Genomic DNA, 23,354 nt, shown 5'->3' with positions numbered 1-23,354 from the left:
GAGCAGTCCTCTCTAATACCCCAACCCCCACCCCACTGCTTTTCTTTTTAGTGTGATTTGGTTACCTGTTTCTGGCTCTTTAGAGCTTTTTCAAAACTGGATTAGCAGCAGTGTAATAGCAGTAACCCTTTAATTACAGGAGTAATTTTCTTTGCTTGTTTTGAACCCCAGCATTCATAGGCAGCTGCTATAAAAACCAAGTGTGACTTTTTTTTCCTGCTTTTACAAGTTCAGGGAACTTACAATAAAGGTTATAGGACTTTGAACCCAATTTTTCCCTTTAAAAAAGGAAAGGTCAGAGCTGAGGTAGACTTTGCTTCCATTTAAACAAAACACAGAAATTCAGTATCAGTACTAAAGTAATACTTTCAAGATTCTGTCATTCACCTGGGAAGAATAAATAAATCCAGTTAGAATCTGTTTATGTAGTTTTGACTTCATGGTAATCTTATTTCTGGCCTTACGTTTTCTTGACTGAGTCAGTAGTAAAATTGTGAAAACAGGAGGAAATCAAAGGAAAGGCCTTGCTGTCCTGGGCAGTTTCCTATTCCAATCATTAGTCATGTGGCCTCTGTAGTTCTGTGTGTGTGTAATTTCTCATTTACCAGGCTATATCGAAAGACTCATAAAACTGCCTCTTTGCCATGTAGCAGGCTTAATGATTATTCTAAAGTAGTCTAAGGCGCAAGGATGAAAGGTGGCCAATCCCCAGAAATTTTAAAAACTTAAATTTCTTTAGGGATATCAAACTGGTGGAAGGGAAGTTACTCTGAATTTGATTGATTGATGCCTCCAGAAATTACATTTTCTAAATGTAGAGCTTGTGTTTACAGTTTTGGCTAGATACAGAGGAAGGCTTGCCAGATGGCAGTAGTGGTAAAGAACCCACCTGCCAATGCAGGAGACATGAGAGATGAGACTTCAATCCCTGGGTCAGGAAGATCCCCTGGAGGAGGGCATGGCAACCCACTCCAGTATTTTTGCCTGGAGAATTCCATGGACAGAGGAGCCTGGTAGGCTACAGTCCACAGGGTCGCAAAAGAATCAGACAGGACTGAAGTGACTTAGCATGCAAAGGTGTCTCAGAATTGGGGATTTACCGTTAAGTGTACCAATGCCAAAGGTTTCAATTTCCAAGGAGGGCCTCCAACACAAATCTAGGTTGAAGGACCTTAATTTCTTTTGTAACAGGCAGTGTGTTTGTTCTCCCACGTGGTCCTGGCAGGTAAGTGTGTTTCTTTTGTAACAATTTCAAGATGATTCAATCTAGTGGCAACATTTTATCTACTACTGAGTGTGTGATCTTCTGTGTGTGTAGGCATTGCCAACCTCAAAGTGACTGTCTAGGAACTAACTAAAGACAAAGGAAGGAACAATGTAGGGCTTTTTTTTTTTTTTTTTTTGGAAGGGGCTGAGGGTGAGGGAATTTGTAGAGGGTCATTAAGGCAAGGAAGTAGATAAAGCCCAGAAGACCAGCAACATTCTTGATTCATTCTTGGTACAAAAAATGTGTTTCAGGTTTTTTACTGTGAGTAAATGGAGAACAGTTCCTGCCCCATAAGGTATGTTAACATAATCTTGGGAAGTGTGATGGTACATTAATCTGTTTTTAACCTTAGACTAAAAGACAGGACACACACGTACCATTTAATTACATACAACAGTAAAATTCTTTGAACAAGTTCTTTAAACCAGAGTTGGAATTCTTAAAGATACTCAATGCATAGTTCCAATTCACTTATTCATATATCCACTCACTTATTCAATAGAAGTTTTATTGGGCCCCTGTTCTGTGCTAGGCAGTGCTGAGCCATCACAGATACTGTCTCTGACGCCAAGGAGTTGACAGTCTAGACCAGTCAGTAGGGAGTTAAAAAAAAAATCTGGCCTCTTTGCTACTGCGGTTCCATCGGGTTAAGGATCAGCCTCTCCAATTCTCCCACGTGGTCCTGGCAGGTAAGTGTGGGTGTGAGCGCGTGTGGCTCCTGGTGTTTGGGGAGTGTGAGAGCGCACGTGTGTCAGAATGGTGAGTGTCACAGTGCGCGTGCAGATGTCTCCATAGCGGCGGGAGCCTGGCTGTGTAGGCTGCGAGAGGCGTGTGTCTCCCACCCGTGTACCGGAGGCGGCGCGGGAACCACCCAGCGGCGCGATTGTGAGTGAGCGCGAGGGCGCGCAGAGGCGCGCCCGTACGGGGGAGGGCCGCGCCGCGCTGGCAGCGCCGCGCGCAGGCGCAGAGCACTGAAGCCGGGCTGCTGCGGCCGCAGAGCGCCGGGGGCGGGAGGAGTGAACGAAGAAGGCCATGGCTGCCGCCGGCTGCTAAGGAGCTCGGCCCGCGAGCGCCTGCCGCCGCGGACGATGGTGACCGCACGGGTTGGGCTGCTGCCGCCTCCGCTGCCGCCGCCTCCCGAGACGCAGCATCCAAGGCCCGGCGCGGAGAAGCCGCCGCTGTGAGCCGCGCGGTCCCGGCCCCTGCTGCCGCCGCCCGAGAAGAGCGGGAGGGCAGGCGAGCGAGAGAGCCGGGGAGTTGCGGAGCCCTTCAGTCCGCCCACGGCGCCTCCCCGTGGGGAGGGAGGCCGCAGCCTGAGGTGAACGAGCCGTCCGCCCGGGTCGGCCCCTTCTTCTCCCGGCGCCCTCGCCCGCATCCTGCATCCTCTCTTCTCCCCCTCCCCCGTCCCTCTTCACTCCCTTCCTCCATCCCGTCGCCCGCTCCTTCCTCTTCTCTCCCTTCGCCCCTTTCCCCGTTCGCCTCCTTCCTCTTCTCCCATCCTCGTCTCCACTTCACCCGCAGCGCCCCCTCCTTCCCAGCCGCCAGCCCCTCCCTCGGCCCTCCTGGCCCCCGCTTCGGCTCTCTTCCGGCTCTGTCCTCCCCTCCCGGGGCCCCGCTTAGAGCCCCCTCTCCCAGCTCCTGGGCTCTGCCCGGCCCCTCTCCAACCCCACCCTCCTGGAGAGAGCCCTCGTCTCCCCAGCATTCCTAAGATGCCCTTGCTCTGAGCGCTGCCCCATCGCCTCCCGAGACCCCATTTAGGGCCTTTTCCAAGCCCCTTCTGAGCTGCCCCTTTTCCAGCTGCTCCTTTCCAGCTCCTTTCCTCCAGTTCCCACTTCCAACTTTCGGTCTTTTGCGTCTTTGTCCACTTGGCTCACGAGGTTCCCTCCCTCTCTTATTTCACCCTACGCTTCTTTGCTTTACGCAGCCCCAAACTCAGCTTCCCCCCTTTCATTCGGTTTGAGGTGGTTTTGGGGTGCAGAAAGGCCTGCCAAGTCATTCTTCAAATGGGGACCCATTTCCACTATATCATGTCTGTCAGCCTTTTTTACAGTATGAGCGGTCCTCATCCTTTCCTTTTTGTTCCCATCGCTGCTACTCTCGTTTGCCAGGCCTTCTGCATCCCTCTCCACTTTTGCTTTTCTCAACCAAGGATCCCAAGACCCTTGCCCGCCCTTTGGGAATAGATCCCCTTTCTGTTCAGGGATGAAGAACTTAGTCCGCGTCTTCTTTCAGAATCTTTTTGGTGCGTGGCGCGGCGGAGCCAACATCCTTGGCCAGAGGGGAGGGGAGCTCCCTGGCACGGGCCTCTTTCCTGGCAGAGTTTTTGTGGACGTAATCCCCTAGCCCCGCGGCGGCAGCGGCCCCGCTGCTGCTGCTGCTCTGCTTGCTTTGCAGCGAGCTGGGCTGGGGTTACTATAGTTCAAACGCGGCTGAGATCAGCAGGCGTGGGGGGCGGGGGAGGCGGTGCGGGGAGAGAGGAAGGGGGCTCTGCTGTGAGAAGGCATCAAAGATTAATGGATGGCTTTGCATCGCAGTCTGCAGTAAACAGGAAACTAGTTTGAAAGGAAAGGAGAGGGACTGTGTGTCTTTTTATTTTTTAAAATACGGACTGAGCAGTTCTGGTGAATCTTGAATCTTGCCCAAAGGATGAGCTGTCGGTGCTGCAGTCGTGACCCAGGCTGAGCGCCCAATGGCAGAGATAGCAGTTTTCTATTTCCTCTGTCTGGCTGCTTAAGTTGAAAGATGGCCCTTGTATTCTGAGTGGATTCCCAGAGTGGATGTTTGCCGATTTGGAGATGACCAGAAACCACAGAATCGCTAGTAGTTTACGTGGAAATAAGGTACATACACAAAGTTAGCTAGCAATGAGTGGGAGTGGGAAGGATCAGCTGTATTTAAAACGTGTGCCAAAGCTTATGTAAGAAGTGGGTTCTTCTCCCCGGTATCTGAATTTTTGGCTGAGTTTACTTATGATTTTAGGCTTTAGCTCTGCCCTCAACATTTTCAGGGCTTACCATCCTAACATCCGGACAGCCAGAAAATGTCTTTCTTATTAAGATTGGCTTTAGCTGATGGTAGAATTCCACCCCCACCCTCCCCCCCCCCCCCCCCCCCCCCCCCCCCCCCCGCAAATTGGATTGAACAGAGAAAGGAGACTGATGATGAATGATAGTTTTTTGTTTTTCTCCTTATGCTGAGGAGGAAAGGTGTAAAAACTTTCGGAGTTATCTAATATTGTACTGAATAATTTTAAATCGGGTTATAAGGCATTCTTATTTTTGTTTTTTCTAGGAGATGTGAATTCTCTTCCCTTTTTGGGTAAGAACATTTTCATTTCTTATTTTTTAGCATAATTCTTCAGCTGATGAGAAGAGCTCTGACGTTAAAAACTTACATTTTTCATATTGTTGATGATTTGTTTGATTTCTTCATATTCAAAACTAAAATGTAGTATTTTCTGAAAAGTGTAGAATGAGGTCCCTAGTGTATCCTAAACCACAAAAGTGAATGATGAATTGTGCAGCGTTGTGCTGGTACAGGACATTCTTGTGTTCCTAGGTAGCAATTTGCTGCTTCCAAGCCTAGGAATGTCATTTAATGAAATCCTGTGGTCTTGTTTTTGGTTAGCTTTTGTTAAGCCTTTCTTTTTCTGTTACTGGAAAGGGATGGATTTTTTTTTTTTTTATAAAGCTGTTTCACTGTGTAAAGCATCTTTGAATCACATTTAGTTTTCATTACTTTCAGAGACAATTTGTTGGAATGTTACTTTCTCAGTTCTTTCCACATTTCAAGGAGGAAGTTTAAAAATCACGCACAGAAGGTAAAATGTACATAACTGAACAAGGCAGGGAGTATCTTATATATTTGGCTTTAGAGAATGTTAAGCCTTTGAGTTTTCTTTGCCTTCAGCTCTTCTGTTTATTTTTGAGGGTTAGTTGATACTGTTTGGTTTTAGGAGAATTTTGAGCTTCCTCTGACTTAGAATATGTTCCCTAGCTCTGTTTAACAAATCTTAGAAAAAGATAAATTAGGCTTGAACCAAACATCGTCTCTTTACCCCAGGAGAGAAGGCTGCATTTTTATTTATTTCATGTTTTTAATTTAGTCTTTTAGCAGATGTGAGTGATTTGGCACATGTGAGTAATTTCAGGTTTCAGCAAATAAAATATATTTCAACATTTTGTTTAGCTGTTAGTTTAGTGTGTGGAGCTTGAGTGTAGTGTATGGTATTTATTTGTAATGGTCACACCCTATCATGTGGCATTTCTATGAAGAATGGTCCACAATGGTTCCCCCCTCCACCCCCCGCCTTTTTCTTTCCATAGCTCTTGTTGGTAGCATTTTAGATTCAGCTTTCTACGTATTAAATTTGTTTCCTCCACGTCCCTATACATGGCCAGCTTGCCAATGACTTACTGAAATGTCACTCACATACAGAAATAAATGAGACATTTAGTAAGCAATATATTTGTTGTTAAAGGGGATATTTCATTCCATCCAGGCAGTAGAGTTTAGGTGTCTGTCTTGGATGTTCTTCTGTTACCAGTAGGTTTAGGGACCCGATTTTCTTTTTATTCTTGTTCCATTTGTCTTCTGTTCTTGTCCCGTTTGTGTTCTGTTCTTGTCTGTTTGTGAAGTAGTGGTAATTTAAGGGGAAGCATGTACCATTCTGCTAATGGCCTTCTTTTGTAATAGAGATACGGTCCTTTTTAAGAATTAGGGAGTTTTTTCCCTTAGCATTTTGGATCTTGATTTCTGACGTAGGATTGGTTATTTTGTGTAATTTTTTTTTTCTTTACCCCTTTAAGAGCTACAATAAATAGTGAAACTGGGCACATTTAAAAACAAGAAAACATTTAAAACATATGAAGGCTCTAAGTCAGATGAATATGGACCACAAATATTAACTCAGTAATTGTCCCCTTTTTTGTTACTTACAAAAGCAGTATTGATTCATATTGGAATATAGAATATGGAAAGGTAGTTACTTTTCCATTACTGAATAAAGCCTGTTAGTGATATTTTTGTCTTGGTACATACCATGGTAATTTTCACACGTGACTGGTGGTTTGTGAGAAAAAAAAAAAATCTATCATTTGTGCACTTTGAAATGAACTCCCAAGAGTGCACTGAGTTACCAGGTTGACCACCACAGTAAGTAGTTACTTCCTGTGTATTTCCTTAAGTTATCTAGATAGCTTAGGCACATTATATTACACTTTTCCTAGTAATATATGGGTATACTGAAACATTTGTCAAACAGAAAAAGATAGAGGGGAATAAAAATCACCCCAGGGCCACTGTTGAAAGGATGTTAATGTGAATATTTCCTAGAATTTTTTTTTTTTTCTTAATAATATCACAAGCTTTGAGAAATGTAGGCTCCTAAATGCCTAAATGGTATAATTTGTAATAAATGTTGATTCGAGATTTTATTTTTCAGTGCCTTTTTTTACCCCCTTAGGACACAGCTATTTGGTTATGATTCTCTGACAATATTCCGTTTAAAAAAATTTTTTTCTTGAAGTAGAGTTGATTTATAATGTGTTAGTTTCAGGTGTACGGCACAGTGAATCAGTTATACATACATATATGTAAATTCATTCTTTTTTTAGATTTTTTTCCCCATATAGGCTGTTAGAGAATATTGAGAATATAGAGTTCCCTGCGCTGTGCAGTAAGTCCATATTAGTTATCTGTTTTATATGTAGCAGTGTGTCAGCCCCAGTCTCCCAGTTTATCCCTCCCCTCCATTTCTTGTGTATGGAAATTATTAAAGCAGTCTTGTTCATTTAAAGTAATCAGAATTACAGTATTTATTTATAAAAAAGTTAATTTTGTATTATTGGTAGGACATACATAACATTTGAGTAGTGGGAATGATATATAATAAATCAGTTTAGTGATGGGAAAACTTGTATTAATGATGTGCCAAACTGAGCAGCATTTCCTCCCCAACTATCTGAGCTAGGAAGCTATGAAAATTAGAGGGTGAAATGGAAATACTGACAAATATTTAACCATAGCATAGCAATCTGTCACTATAATTTTCTTTGGAAATAAATGTTTTCATTTGTCCTGTAATGTCTGAAATTACTGCCAAAGCTAGAAGTGTATTTTGCTTTCTCAGCAAAGTTCTTAAAAGGATATTGTCAGAGCCAACAATCTAGAATTATCGTTACTCCTAAAATTATCCTTTACCACTTCTGTCTTTTTTTCTGTAATTCCTTGGATTAATTTGCAGCTCTATCATATAAAGCAGTATTACACTAAGTTGTCCTTTATATAGTAGATTGGCAGATCGTTCGTTTCCTTCCTTCCTTTTTTTTTTTTTAAGCCCCCCCATTCACCACTGCTAATCAACAGTTAAGCAAAGACAGAGGCTGCAGACTCACAGTGCCTGACTTCTTCCATGTGCCAGCATGTCTGTGTGGCACAGAGAAGAATTTGATGAGCTTTTTCCTACCTTGAAAGCAGATGGTGGGAATTTCAGACTAAGAGGTTTTTTTTCCTTCAAGATTTATAGATTTATTTATTTATTTATTGGGCTCTGTTGGGTCTTGGTTGCTGTGTGCACGATTTCTCTAGTTGCAGTGCATAGGCTTCTCACTGTGGCGGCTTCTCTTGTTGCAGAGCACAGGCTCTAGAGTGCATGGGCTTAGTTGTCCCATGGCATGTGGGATCTTCCTGGACCAGGGATCGAACTGATGTCCCCTGCATTGCAAGGTGGACTCTTAACCACTAGACCACCAGGGAAGCCCTAAAAGTTTAATTTTAATGATACAAAGAAACAGGATTGCAAATCATGTTGCCTTTACCTGTATCTTGAGTTCTCTGCATTGTATCTGTATCATGTAAATTGTTTACTTCAGTTTTGATTTTAAGTAATAAGGAACAGGATAGACTGTGAGATGCTGTATACTCAATGTGCAGTTATTATATTTTTATTAACTTAGGCTTTTTCATGTAATAACTTTAAAATTGGCTCTTTATTAAAAAAGCTACATAACTCTCAAGGAATTTTATAGGAGTGAATTTTCCTTCTCAAGATAATTGGACAAAAGCTACAGTATTCTTATAGGCTGTTCTGTTAAGTGCCTAGATTTGGAATTAGAAGCTTTTTAAAAAACAAATTTTGAGGCCCAAACATTTCCTCAGAGCATTAAAGTTAAGCAGACCCGAGAGTCCATGTGAAAACATAATAGAAAGCTTATTTCCTAAATATCTGGAAGTAGTAGATGCATCTAAGGAGCTTTTTACATTACAACATAGTTTTTGTAGTATGTGATCCATTAGACTCATAAAAGGATATCTAAAAGCTATTTGAGGTGACTTACTCTTGTATATGTATCTCCTGAAGTTTAGGTCTGCTCCAAGAAAAAACATGGCTGCAAAGGAGAAACTGGAGGCGGTGTTGAATGTGGCCCTGCGGGTGCCAAGCATCATGCTGTTGGATGTCCTGTACAGATGGGATGTCAGCTCCTTCTTTCAGCAGATCCAAAGAAGTAGCCTCAATAACAACCCTCTTTTCCAGTACAAGTATTTGGCTCTCAATATGCATTATGTAGGTAAGTGTCTACATCCTGTTTCCTGAGCTTTTAGTGAGTATTCTGATCTATGTCTTTGTATACTCTTTAATTTGGGTAAAATCATGTCCTTTTACATTGAAGTGACAGTGATACAGTCGTTGATAAATGTTTATGAATCATGTTTATAGTCTTATTTGTTTCACAATTGCATATAAATTATTAGGGGTAGAGGAAAATAGACAGAGTTGGATTTATTTTGCTGTGAAATATATTTTGATGAACCCTGGAAAGCAGAAGAAAACATTTGGTTTTTTTTTTTAATTTATTTTTTGCTTCTGGTTTATTAGATGTAATTGACATGTATAAAAGAAAACATGTATTAGATTTTAATAGGTAGAGTTAAATAATGGGAAATAACCTTTCCAGACGTTTGCTGTGCTGTACTCATTCTTGTCCAACTCATTTGGTGACCCCATGGACTGTAGCCTGCCACGTTTCTCTGTCCATGGAATTTTCCAGGCAGGAATACTGGACTGGGTTGCCATTTCCTACTCCAGAGGATCTTCCCGACCCAGGGATCAAACCTGTGTCTCTTGCGTCTCCTGCATTGGCAGTGGATTCTTTACCACTGCGCCACCTGGGAAGCCCTTTCCAGACATTTGGCCTGTTAAAACTTGTCATTAATTTGGGTTTTGGTAGTAATTCAGAATGTAAGGTTTTTTTTAGATTATTTATTTATTTATTTTTGGTTACGCTGTGTCTTCATTGCTGCATTCAGACTTTCTCTAGTTGCACTGAGCAGTGGCTTCTCTGGTTGGGGGCCACAGGCTCTAGGCGCAGAGGCTTCAGTAGTTGTGGCTTGTAGGCTTTAGAGCTTGGGCTCAGTAGTCGTGGCTCATGAGCTTAATTGCTCCTCAGTATGTAGAATCTTCCCAGACTAGGGATTGAACCTGTGTCTCCTGTTTGGCAGCCAGATTCTTATCCATTGTAGTACCAGGGAAGTCCAGAAAGTAAGCAATATTCTTTATCCTTCCAAAACATTAATATCATTTGAAGGTATAGTATTCATTTCAGTTAAATGAAATGTGGAAAATTATAATATTTTTTAAAAATGCTTGAAATATATAATTGATACAATTGTTTTTGAATCAGTGGTAGAAGTAATGTGAAGAGATTTAAGAAATTAAAGTCAAGATATACAGGCAGGGGACTTCCCTGGAGGTCCAGTTGTTAAAGATACTGTATTTCCATTGCAGAGGGCATGGGTTTGATCCCTGGTCAGGGAAGATCCAGTCCATCTAGAATAAAAGTCATTATTCTTAATTTTTAGGTTAATTTTTTTTATATGTAATAATAATGATAGTATAATTTCATTTAACATCAGTAACTCAAGATGTGGCTTGAATGATGTGCTGCAGTGGTTTTATTAATATTTTTGTTGTTAGAATTGCCTATCAACAAGTATATCTTTTTTAAAATTTGAAGATTATCTTTTATAAAATTGTTAAGGGTTGTCCTGTCTCTGAGATTTATTTTTTTTTTATAAAGAACTTTCTAGCCCTGAGAACCCCTTATAGTTCTGAGAGATTTAAGCCGTTGTGGGAAGGAGTATGGTACAGTAGAAAAGACTACACTAGAGACAGAACATCTGAGTACAGTAGATTTATCTCTCTCAGTTGGCACTACCTTGGAAAGCCTCTGAAATGAGAAGGTTCTTTTATGCTACAAAATACTAATTCTCAGCCCTTTAAGGGGTTAACCTGTTAAAGGTTTGTATGTTAGTTTATGGAAAATAATTCCAGTCTGTTGTAGAAGAACAGTTGGGTACTTGGTTTAGATATTTCGCTTAATCCAGCAAAAGTAGTTTGTTCTGTGGTCTTAAAAATGTACTTATCACATATATTATTTCTGAATATATGGAAGTGTTTATTATAAAAAGAGCTACCTAATAACAGAAACATTCATCTTAGAAGTTGTATGGGTTCTCGTACAGTTGCAGTTTGCACTCTTTGGCTTTGGGAACTCAACTGAGCCTTCTTAAATGCACTCATGCTATGGTAGAGTAAGCTCAGTGATTGCACAAGTAGATATTTTCAGCTTGAACAGATTTTTGGTTACAGTAACCTCTGTGTCATAGCATTATGTAGTGTTTATGTAATGTTCCAATTTACAGAATTTCACCCTTAAATGGATTTTAGAAATTGTAATTTATGTTCAGAAACCAAAAAGCATAAAAAGTATACAGTGAAAAGTACCTTCCTCCTGTCTCTGTTCCTCATCTACTGAGTTCTCACTTTGAGTCTCAACAGGTAGCTGTTTTTATTTTCTTGTGCATAATTCTGGTGAAGAAGGCAATGGCAACCCACTCCAGTACTCTTGCCTGGAAAATCCCATGGACGGAGGAGCCTGGTAGGCTGCAGTCCATGGGGTCGCTAGGAGTCAGACACGACTGAGCGACTTCACTTTCACTTTTCACTTTCATGCATTGGAGAAGGAAATGGCAACCCACTCCAATGTTCTTGCCTGGAGAATCCCAGAGACAGGGGAGCCTGGTGGGCTGCCGTCTCCGGGGTCGCACAGAGTCGGACACGACTGAAGCGACTTAGCAGCAGCAGCAGCAGCAGCAGCAGCAGCATAATTCTGGAGATATTTTATGTATGTGTAAGTAAATATAAAGATATTTTGATATATAAATGATAAAAATGTAAATATCTTTCCTCTTTTTTAGTACAGATGATAACATAGTACATTACTCTTTTGAACCTTTTGTTTGTTTTAACTAAATGATGTATCATAGAGCCATGTTATTTTTAGATATTCACTGTTTTTTCATGCTGACACATTCTGATCTGCCAGATCTTAAGATTCTGACGAACTGTTGAGGCCTCACTTTCTTCCCCAGCCCTCCAGTTCTGTTTCGTAGGGGCATAGTACTCTTGTATGACTGTACCATGATTTAGTGCATGAATTACTTCAGTGGAGGACATTTTAGATAGCTTCTGTCTTCTACTGTTTCATTCAGTGTGGTACTAAACAGTTTTGTATAGCTATCATTTCAACAGGTGCAAAGATAGCCATGGGATGAGTTATTAGAAGTGATTCTGCTGGATTAGAGCATACATACATTGGGACTATTGACTGATACTGCTCTCTATAGACTATGTTGTACCTACATAAGCAGTTGTTGACGCTTCCTGAAATCCTACATCCTTATCAAAGCAGTATTATCCAACTTTAGTATCTGGCTGCTTAGTGTGTTTCTCTGATGGTTCAGCAGGTAAAGAGTCCGCCTGCAATGCAGGAGACATGGATTTCATTCCTGGGTTGGGAAGAGATCCCCTGGATGAGGAAAGTGGCAACCCACTCCAGTATTCTTGCCTGAAAAGTCCCATGGACAAAGGAGCCTGGCGGGCTACAGTCCAAAGGGTTGCAGAGTCGGACATGACTGAACTAGTAAACATGACATGGCATGTAGGTGAAAAGTGGTTATTTTAAAATGTAGTTTTCATTTGTGTTTCTCTTATGAATGAGATTGAACTTATTCATGTGTTTAAAAAATTGGTAGTTTCCTCCTTTGAGAGTTGTCAGTACTTGTCCCTTGCTCACTTTTCTATGGGACGTTAGCCTTTTCTTACTAGTTGGTGGGGTTTGATATATGTTAGGGAAATAACCCCTGTGTGATGAGTTGGAATTTTTTCCAATTTCAGTTCTCTTGATTTTGCTAAAGATATTTTTGACACACAAAATTTGTTTTTATTGTGATTGAATTTATCATTTTTTCTTTCATATATCTTCAGGATTTTTAATCAATTAAAAAAGCCTTCTCTGTTCTTAAGTTTATAAAGATGTATGTCATGTTTTATTGCATTCTTTTTGTTGTTTCATTTTTGCATTTAAATCTTTGCTGCATTTAGAATTTATCTGCATTTACAGGGTGTCTTATTCCATTTCTGAACTTTTTTTCTATTCATTTCTTATTATTGAGGATTTAGATTTTATTTTACTATCTGATAGAGTTAGTCTCTTTTTCTTTATTTCCGTCTCTGAGTTTATTTTGGTTGTTGTTGTTAGTTTTCTACATGAACTTCCCAGTTATTTAATCTTCCAAACACAGCCCTGTTGACCTGTTTGCTGGGATTGCTTATTATTAAAAGTTAAGTTAGCATGAAGAGAGAGCTTAAGGGTGCTAACTCTTTAGGAAAGAACACAAGAGACTTAACTATGTTCATGATTTCTTTTGCATCCTTCTGGATGGAGTGTTTTAAAGTTTTCTTTATGTAGCCCTTAGACTTTTATTTTTCACTTCATTCCTAAGTTTGTTTTTTGTTTGTTTTACTGTTGTGAGTTTTTTTCTCCTTTATATCCTCTGTTATTAAGAGCTTAAAAATCAAGGTGGGGAGTGTTAATAATTGTGTTAATGAAGTATAATTGTACCTTTGAAATTAGAAGCTTTCCAGTGTGGGTCCTGTCTGAGGACAGCAGAGAGAGTAACTCTCCAGATGTTAATTATAGAACTGTTTGCAGGGTGTAGGATATATAAAGGAGAAAAGAAATAATATTGAAAAGGAACAATAGGGCCATTTGTGAAAAGCCCTGAATGCAAATGTTAGATATTGTGCTTAAATTGATAGATAGTGGTGGGTCAGTAAGGGATTTAGAGCAGGTGAGCTGCATCTTAAGATTGATTAGGCAGTGTTGAATAGAATAGGATAGTGGATTGGGGAGGGGAGAAACTGGAGGATAGAAGGCCATTTAGGATTTTTGCAACAGGTAATGAGATCAAGAGCTAGCATGGGCTTGTAGCAGTTGCAAAGAAAAGAGTGGATATGAGAATAGTTCTTTTGTAACTATGATCACTAAAATCATTAGTGACCTAAAAGGTAAAACTCAAACTTCATTTGTATCCCTGTTTTGCACACCTTTCCGTGTTTGTGAAACTGTTAACCACGATCTCCTTCTTAAAAATCTTTCTGAATATTTCTAGATTATTAATCATTCCTTCTGAGTCTTTTGCTGTATCTTTGGACTCCTTTAGTGTTGATATTCCTAGGATTTGTGTTTGATTTTCATATTTTGTTGTTGGGGTGGTTTCACATAGTTTTGGCTACAAATCTCTATCTCCACTTTTCACTGCTTTTGACCACTTTAATCTCCATTATTGTTCCTCCTCTTTGATCGCATGGTATCCAGTTCATACCTCCACCATGGTACTTACTGTACTACATTCTAAGGGTCCATAAGCCTAGCTATCTTCCCAACTAGATAGTTAGCTCCCTTAAGGTAGGAATGGTATTGTCTATTATCTCAGTATTATCAGTACCTAACTAGTGCCTGGTGATGAATAAATGATTTCTAACTATCATTAGCTATCTCAACCTAAATATTTTACAAGCACTTCAACTTATCACTTATCTCATCACCTTTACTTAACCTCAAGCCTCTGCCCCCTTAGTAGCAAAGCCATCCTTTCAGTTACCCATGCTGGAGACATCAGAACCATCTTCACTTCCTTTTTCTCAACCATTCACCAGTAGATTACCATTAAGACCTATTTAAGTATATATCTCATAAATGACCCTGCCAACTTCATATCCAAAGCTACTATTTTATTCCATGTCCTCATTTTTTTTTTTCTCCACTACTAAAATAACCCTTTAAATAGCAGAAATTCTTGTATTTCATTAGGAAGGTTCACCAATGTTAATTTAAGCAGATCATTATTTTTAAATGCTGCTAGTCTTGCTTTTTTTAATTACAGATTACTGTTGAGTTAGCTTTATCATGGCGGTGGCAGAGGATGAGATGGTTGGATGGCATCACTGACTCAATGGACACGAGTTTGAGCAAGCTCCTAGAAATAATGAAGGGACAGGGAAGCCTAGTATGGTGCAGTTCATGGGATTGCAAAGTCAGACACGACTTAGCAACTGAACAACAACAAAGCTTCATCATTATCAATTTAGTTTGTTTTGGTTGGTTCAGTTAATCCTATAGTCTGAGTAATGATGCATATTTGCATCAGCAGTAGTTTTGTATTTTTCAACTAATTAGATGATGTATGCAGTTGACCCTTGAACTCTGTAGGTTCGGAAGGCTGACTGTAAAGTTATACTCAGGTTTTATACCATGAGGAGAGCTTGGTGTTCCTGATCCCTGCATTGTTTGAGGATCAACTGTTTATTGTAGTTCAGATGATTTAGTCATACAGCTCTTAATACATCAGCATAGGTATTCATAATCTCTCAAAAATCTTCTTGTGCAATATATTTGATCACAGTTATTTTTTCACTGGAATGTGAAAATGGGGATATAGGTGACCATAGGGTTTTTGTTACCGTTTTGTTTTTTGTTTTCTTACCTCATCTATATGTTTTTCATTTTCTTACCTCACCTATATGGTATTTAAAGGATCTGAGAACATAAGCCCAGGCTAAACTCCTTAATTCTTGTTGTTGTTCAGTAACCCAGTCATGTCCGACTCTCTGCGACCCCATGGACTGCAGCACACCAGGCCTCCCTGTCCCTCACCATCTCCTGGAGTTTGCCCAAGTTCATGTTCATTGCATCGTGATGCCATCCAGCCATCTCATCCTAAGTTAGTTAGAGTTAGTCACTCAGTCGTGTCTGACTCTTTGTGACCCCATGGAGTGTAGCCTGCCAGGTTCCTCTATCCATCGAATTCTACAGGTAGGAATACTGGAGTGGGTAGTCATGCCCTTCTCCAGGGGAATCTTCCCGACCCAGAAACCGAACCTGGGTCTCCTGCACTGTAGGTGGTTTCTTTACTGTCTGAGCCACCAGCTCTATCATCAGCAGCATCTCCCAGTACCCTCCTAATACTCTTTCTACTTACACCAGAATCTAGTGTGGTCTACAGTTTCCTGTCTCCTGAAAATTTCCTTTGTACTTCTGTGGCTGTCAGAGCTGCTGTTGCTGTTCTCTTAGAATGTTTCCCCTTTGTCTTAGCCTGGTAACGATCCATTTACCCTTTGAGGTCCAGGTCAAACAATCACCTAACCATAGCCCTTTTAATTTTTATGAAACTACCAAGGATGTATCACACTTTTGTCCTTGTTTGGTTTTCCACGAGACTGTTATTTCTTTATTTTTTCTTCTTGGATTTTCCATGGCCACGAGTGCATCTGGATCATACTTTACACATACTAATGTTGATTGATTGCATGACTGAATAATTGAAAGAATGAAATGAATATGTTCAGTCTAGAGAATTTGGCAGTTGATTTTATGAGATACACAGGAGAAGGGAAAGATAAGGATATCTGCAAAGGAAAATGATAGTTTATTAAACGTCAGAAAATCTAAGGAAACGTTTCATGCAATAAGTAGACTGATTAGAAAATCCTTCAGCCACAAACAGTGAAAATGCTTGCTAAATATAATAAACATCCTTTTAAATACTTCTTAAGTCCTATGAGAAAGAGATTAACAGAATTAATTGGAGGAAATTATTTTACAAAATGAAAAGCAAATAGAAATATGTATCTCTGGCTTCCCTTGGATGGTTCTTAAAGTTAGGATGTGTGGAAAATACGTAGTGCCTAACACAGCTCCTGTTTCTTAAACTTTAAGACACATTAGGTGCTAAGAAGGGATGTCTGTGCCCTAGTGAAGACTCATTCATGAGAGGACAATAAGCCAGGGCCAGATTTTTGCAAGATGTTTAACGTTACACTGAGAGGTTAAAGTGTTAGTCGCTCAGTTGTGTCTAACTCTTTGTGACGCTATGGACTATAGCTCGTCAGGCTCCTGTCTCCATGGAATTCTCCAGGCAAGAATACTGGAGTGGGTAGCTATTCCCTTCTCCAGCGGATCTTCCTGACCCAGGGATTGAACCTGGTCTCCTGCATCGCAGGCAGATTCTTTAAAACTTTTGAAAGTTTTAGAGCGGGAGTTGTCTAAAAGAAAGTGATGGTTTGGGGAATATTACCCTGGTAACAAAGCATAGGATGGATGAGGAGGGGAAGAGACTGAAAGATAAATAACAGTCAGCATATATTATTGTATTACAGAAAGGGCTAGGTAGGGGCATAGCGACTGCAAAGGAGGGGTAACAGATGAGAGACTCAGTGGGACTGGGTGATCACAGGTGACTCAGGTTTGAGTCAGAGTGAATGGAAGAGGACGCCTGTTGAGGGAGGAGGATGGGAGCTCAGTTTGTACTCCTATATGGGAACGTTTAAGTGGACTTTACCTCAGACATTATGAGCTATAATTGTCTACTTAGAATAGGAAGTGATTAAGGTTTTTATGCTTATGTAGTAGGTTCTCAGAACTACTGTTGTATCATCGAGAATGGTATATTTGAAGCAGGAAAATAGATTCTTTGAGTTAGATACTTACATAAAGAGTAGAATTTATTCAGAAACTAAATTTCCTATGTTCACTTGAGAAGGGTGAAAAGAAAATAGAGGGGAGAATTATTTAGAGGATAAATGGAAGTCCATGTCACAAAGCCAAAGAATGATAGATCTGCCGGTGGTTGTTGCTTCGGGTGCTGGGGCAAGGATTTAAATAGGAGTCTTAGATTTGACTTTAAATTTGAGTCTTAGGTTTGACTCCTGTTTAGTAGGTAATTGTTAACTTCCAAGTTTCTTTAGAGAAAGCAAACGGGTTTGTAGAGGATCTAAGATTGTAAAGGGTAAAGAGGGAATAATAGACAGAAATTAGAGACTTTGGTACAGATAGTTTATAACATTTGTCGTTGTAATGAAAGAAAGGTAATAGGAAAAGGAGAAATGAGTGTGGTGACAAGTTTTTCTTTACGACTGGGGAAAAGAGCCCTGCACATTCTTTGAGAAATGAGAATGGTGTCAGGGGAATGATTGAAGACATAGAAGATAGAGGGTCTTTTGGAGTTGGAGAAATAAGATCTGAGTCACACCGGAGGTGCAGGGGTAGAGGGACAGTAAGACCCCCTGTTCCTCCTCTGGGACTAGAGAATGAGGCAGTTGGTGTAGAAGAAACAAGGAGACAAGGAAAGGTAGTTGATGAGAATCCTACTGTACTTTTGTGTGATATATTCAGTTTTAAAGTAGAGAAACCTACAAAGGAAGTGAAAAATGCTTTATATTTTCCATAGAAAAATCAAGTGGTTTTACTGTGCTAAGCTTGCTTTGGTAGTGAAGTAAAAAACCTCAAAGTTGTTGAAACCTAATGAAGATCATGGCATCTGGTCCCATCACTTCATGGGAAATAGATGGGGAAACGGTGTCAGACTTTATTTTTTGGGGCTCCAAAATCACTGCAGATGGTGACTGCAGCCATGAAATTAAAAGACGCTTACTCCTTGGAAGGAAAGTTATGACCAACCTAGACAGCATATTCAAAAGCAGAGACATTACTTTGCCAACAAAGGTCCGTCTAGTCAAGGCTGTGGTTTTTCCAGTAGTCATGTATGAATGTGAGAGTTGGACTGTGAAGAAAGCTGAGCGCCGAAGAATTGAAGCTTTTGAACTGTGGTGTTGGAGAAGACTCTTGAGAGTCCTTTGGACTGCAAGGAGATCCAGCCAGTCCATTCTAAAGGAGATCAGTCCTGGGTGTTCTTTGGAAGGAATGATGCTAAAGCTGAAACTCCAGTACTTTGGCCACCTCATGCGAAGAGTTGACTCATTGGAAAAGACTCTGATGCTGGGAGGGATTGGGGGCTGGAGGAAAAGGGGACGACAGAGGATGAGATGGCTGGATGGCATCACCGACTCGATGGACGTGGGTTTGAATGAACTCCAGGTGTTGGTGATGGACAGGGAGGCCTGGCATGCTGTGATTCATGGGGTCACAGAGTTGGACAGGACTGAGGCACTGAACTGAACTGAACTGAACTGAATTGGAAAGTAATTTACTTCAAGCTCTTTTTATCAGTGTAATTAACTGGAAGACTATATTAGAATAGAATTTTATTTATATCTCTCTTCACTTCTACTACAGGTTATATCTTGAGTGTTGTGCTACTAACCTTGCCCAGGCAGCATCTGGTTCAGCTTTATCTATATTTTTTGACGGCCCTGCTCCTCTATGCTGGACATCAAATCTCCAGGTAAGAAGGTGACCCATTTTTGAAATGTATGACTGAATTTAAAGTTTTTCTTTACCAGTAAAATACTTTTCATGAACACTGTTAGGAAGCTGAGGCTTTGATAGGTATCCCAAACATTTTTTTTTTTATTTATACTTGTTTTCTAAATAAATATCATACAGGATTAGTAGCTGGGGTTGTGTCTCAAATTTTATTTCTGCTTTTACAACTGGTCTTACTGTGAAATGGACCATAAGGGTATGTTTACAAAAATACCCATGAGCTTTTCTATATAACCTGAGAAAAGAAATTTCCAAAGACAGGCTTCAGGAACTATAGCAATTATGGATTTCATTGCTTTCATTATTTTAGGAAGTTACTTTATGATGCATGAAAATCAGTGTAAGGTGCGACCTTGTATATAGTCGATGATTGATATAAATTATTTCATGAGGTTAATTGTATAGGTCAGAACGTCTGTTTGTCTTTGTCTGCTTGTCCTAAATTTGAAGACTGGTCTGCCAAAAGAATATGAGCTTCCAATCTTGAAACAATAATAATAAATTACAAGTATACCAAAAGCCCATACCATAAATGTAGTGGGGTATAATAAATTTTGTGGGTATAATATTTCTTTTGTTTTGATTGAAATGTATACCTGTAACAAAATGTACTCCCAGTTATAAGCAGAGTGGCAATTACTTTACATATATAACAGGATGTAATTTTCTAGAGGTTTGAAACACAGATTTTGGTGTAGGCTTGAAATTTAATCTTAGAAATAGCATTTTTATATTACTAGCATTGATTGGTTGACTTTTTAAAAACCTTTTTTCCCCCATGATTATAAAATTACACTCATCGCTGTAGGCAGTTTATACAGAAAATTTAAAGGCAGTAGCAATCACCTGAAATTATATCACCATGTGACAAACCTGTTAGAATTCTGTTATTTTCTTCCAGTTTTTTAATAACCTCCAGTTTTCACCACTTCAGCGGATACAAAAGAGTGAAAATAGTATACTAACAGTCACCGACTCTCAGTCCCTTTTGTTAATGCAAGACCTCCATCTTCCTTCTCTTGAAGGCCCTAGAAACTCAGTCTTCTCACCTCCTTCTCCTGTTCGCATCTGGTTGATTGCCTGCTCAAAATGGTACTTGGAGGTGGGGAGGTCTGCTGCTGTCCTTGCCCAGGGAATGTCCTTGGATGTCAGAATTTCAAAATACGGAGCTGCAAGAGTGGTGCTGCATTTCTGTAATTGTCTCAGTGTTTCAGATCCAGCTCTTCACTCTAAAGTGGAGACGCTGACTTTTCTGATTTTGTATCATGCAAATATTGTCCCTGTGTACTTAGCCTCCTTCACAGGAACAACTTAAGCCTTTTCCCTTAGCATCTTTCTCCATTGAACCTAGACTAGAAGTCCAAGAGCCAGTATTAACTCACACAAGAGGGTCAGTCCTTTCCATTATGGGAAGGACCATTCCACTAGCCCCAAACTGTGACAGAATTTATTCCTATGGTCTTACCTAGACACTTCTGAATCTCAGCTCAAGCTTAAAGTGAAGACACTTCCCTATCTTCATTTATACATTTTTAAAGAAAAATGATATGTATGCAGTATAATGCAGTAGTTAGAGTGTAGGCTCCTGAGTTACCACTGTAGTGTATAAATAAGTTCCTGGGCAGCTAAGAATGCCATTTGGAAAAGTGGATGGGAATTGGATAGATTCAAATCCTCTGTTTCTTATTTACTGCTCTGTAACCTTAGTGTCATTTATCAGAAAGATTCATCTCAGTTTCTTCACCTGTAAAATGCTAATAGTATTTTAAGGAGCTGTTATAAGGATTTATTATCATTAAGCATGTTAAACTCTTAGCACAATTTCTGACATGTTGTAAGGGCTCAGTGGATTTTAACTTACTCTATTATATCTCATTTTTACTATGCAGCAATGTTTTGTAAGTATTTTCCTGTGTTGTTAATCTTTAAAAAATGTTTTTTTCATGGCAGAGTATTCCATGCTGTAGCTGTGTTAACAATAGCTTTTTAGAGTTGATAGGATTTTGATGATCAGTCAGAGAAATCTCAAAGTTGAAGGCAGAGCTATTAAAATTAATTTTATTTGTTATTATAATTCTGGGTGAAAAAGCAATGAACCTGCTCTTTCCCTTTATGGTTTTTTGGTTTCTGTGTGGTTCAGTGATGGCCGAAACCATGTAGCTATATTTTCATCTGCGGTATCATCATCCAGGCTTTTCTAGAGAGGTCATAATTCTATCATGTAGGGATAAAGGGGACCCTGCAGTGTCAGAGATGAAGAAAAGCCTTTTTCTAACCATTCTTCTTGAGCAATTTTGACTTACTACTTTTAGTTTATGGGAATATTTTTAACCAGTATTTAAAGTTTATTTTCATGATCAGAACGTTTATATCTATTTTAAACAGTAAAAAGAATTGTAACAAAATTTTACAGTGTACAAAAACATTTCATATTTTTTAATGTTATTTTGATCCTTACTATAATCCTTTGAGATTTACAGGTGAAAGAACTGAAATGTGCAAACAGCTAGGAGGGGATGATCCCAGACTTTAACTTGAATCCAAGTTTTCTGATTTTTAGTTCAATTTTCTGGAGAGGGCATGGTTAATGGAAAGAAAATTAGTTTTAGAATTAGTAGGATATGAAATAGTTTCCCTACTTAGGAAATATGTTACCATGGCAAGTTATTTCTTTGAAACTATAAAGTAAGACAGTGCCTATCTGATGGAGTTGGTTTTAGTATTAAACTAACAAATTTCAAGTTGTGGCATATTTTAGTGTTTTTCTTCATAGTGTAATTTACACTGTATCATGCTATCTCAAAAATGTTAGCAAAGATGTGTTAATTCTTGAATCATTAATAAAATGTCAGCGTTTAATAAATATTGAGTCTTGGCCAATCTCATAGAATCTTAAGGCTGAATTTTTTAGTTTTAAAAAGCTTAACAGTTCATATTTCCTGTGGCAGCTTCATAAACAAGTATCTTTAAAGAAAATGACTTTATTAAGATATAATTCACATACCTATTTAAAGTATATAGCTCAGTGGTTTTGTATACATTCACAGAACTGTGTAAAGCATCACCACCATTGGTTTTAGAACATTTTCATAACTCCAGAAAGAAGCTCTGTACCCATCAGCAGTCACTCCCAATTTCCTACCAGCCCCTCTCTGCAGCCGTAGGCACGTCAGTCTGTTTTCTATCTTTATGGGTTGGCCCATTCTGGACATTTCATGTACATTGAATTGTACAGTATGTGGTCCTTTATGCCTAACTTCTTTCACTTAGCATGTTTTCAAGGCTCATCCATGCTGTAGTGTGTATCAGGACTTCATTTTTCTGTCCAAATCATATTTTGTGGTATGACATTTTGTTTATCGATTCATTCATTGATGGACGTTTGAATTGTTTCTGTCTTGTTGCCTGTTAGAATAACACTGTCAACATTCATGGTTTTGTGTGGACATACTTACTATAGGGAGGAGTGCTGCTTATACATTGGATTGGGATTGCTGGATCATATAGTATGTTTAAACTTTGAGGAACTACTAGACTGCTTTCTAAAGTGGCTGCATTATTATATTTCTACCAGCAGGGTATGAGGGTTCCAGTTTCTCCACACCCTTGCTGATAATTGTCGATCTCTGTCATTTTCAGTATAGCCATCATAGTAAGTGTGGAGTGGGATTTCGTTGTGGTTTTGATTTGCATTTCACTGATGGCTAATGATGTTGAGCATGTTTCATATGTCCATTAACCCTTTGTGAATTTTCCTCGGAGAGATGTTTATTCAGGTTCTTTACCCATTATTTGGTTGTCTTTTTTTTAAAAAATTGAGTTGTAGGAATTCTTTATGTATTCTAGGTAGAAGTCCCTTATCACTTACATGATTTACAGATATTTTCCATATCACTCTAGTCTAGATATATCAAAGCAGAGTATAGTATGGTCCTGAGAAGGAAAGTCAATACTTGCATATTTTAAATAACTCATTTGATACTTCAAAAATTGGCTGTAGAAAAAGACATTTGCAAATATTAATTCCTTAAACAGAAAATTTCATACTCTTGAAAAGCTGGGTCTCTCTTTTCCTTAATTCATGTACAGGCATACCTTGTTTTGTTAGGCTTCCCTTTGTTGTGATTTGCAGATACTGCGTTTTTTACAAATTGAAGGTTTGTGGCAACCTTGTATCAACCAAATCCATCCTGTCATGTTTCTAACAGGGCTTGCTCACTTCCTGTCCTGGTCAGGTTTTGGAAATTCTTGCAATATTTCAAACTTTTTTCATTATTATTGTATTTGTTATGGTGATCTACGATCAGTGATCTTTGATGTTACTATTGTCATTGTGTTTGGGGCATCACAAACTGCACCTATATAACATGGCAAACTTAACAAAGGCTGTGTGTACTGACTGCTCCACTGACTGGCTGTCCCACATCTCTCTCCTGCTCCCTGGGTCTCCCTATTCCCTGAGA

At 39.6% G+C, this 23,354-nt stretch overlaps 1 protein-coding gene across 5 annotated transcripts in view; it reads left to right on the top strand.

Moving 5' to 3' along the window:
* Positions 1-2,255: 2,255 nt before the first annotated feature.
* RNF145 (ring finger protein 145) overlaps positions 2,256-23,354 on the top strand; it is a 62,706-nt gene continuing 41,607 nt past the window's right edge. Inside the window, exons 1-4 of one of the 5 annotated variants that reach the window (XM_019965331.2) lie at positions 2,256-2,585; positions 4,559-4,585; positions 8,633-8,835; positions 18,742-18,850. In XM_019965331.2, coding sequence (XP_019820890.2) covers positions 8,652-8,835; positions 18,742-18,850 — 293 coding nt within the window. In that variant the 5' untranslated portion in view covers positions 2,256-2,585; positions 4,559-4,585; positions 8,633-8,651. Of the gene's footprint in view, positions 2,586-3,815; positions 4,108-4,558; positions 4,586-8,627; positions 8,836-18,741; positions 18,851-23,354 lie in introns of those variants that run through there. The other 4 variants (XM_019965330.2, XM_019965333.2, XM_019965332.2 and 1 more) reach the window with 4 other exon arrangements.

The sequence above is a fragment of the Bos indicus genome, chromosome 7 (genome assembly GCF_029378745.1).
Source record: "Bos indicus isolate NIAB-ARS_2022 breed Sahiwal x Tharparkar chromosome 7, NIAB-ARS_B.indTharparkar_mat_pri_1.0, whole genome shotgun sequence".
NCBI lineage: Eukaryota > Metazoa > Chordata > Mammalia > Artiodactyla > Bovidae > Bos > Bos indicus.
Note: the sequence above shows the minus strand (reverse complement) of the source record. Positions and strands in the feature narration are given on the sequence as shown.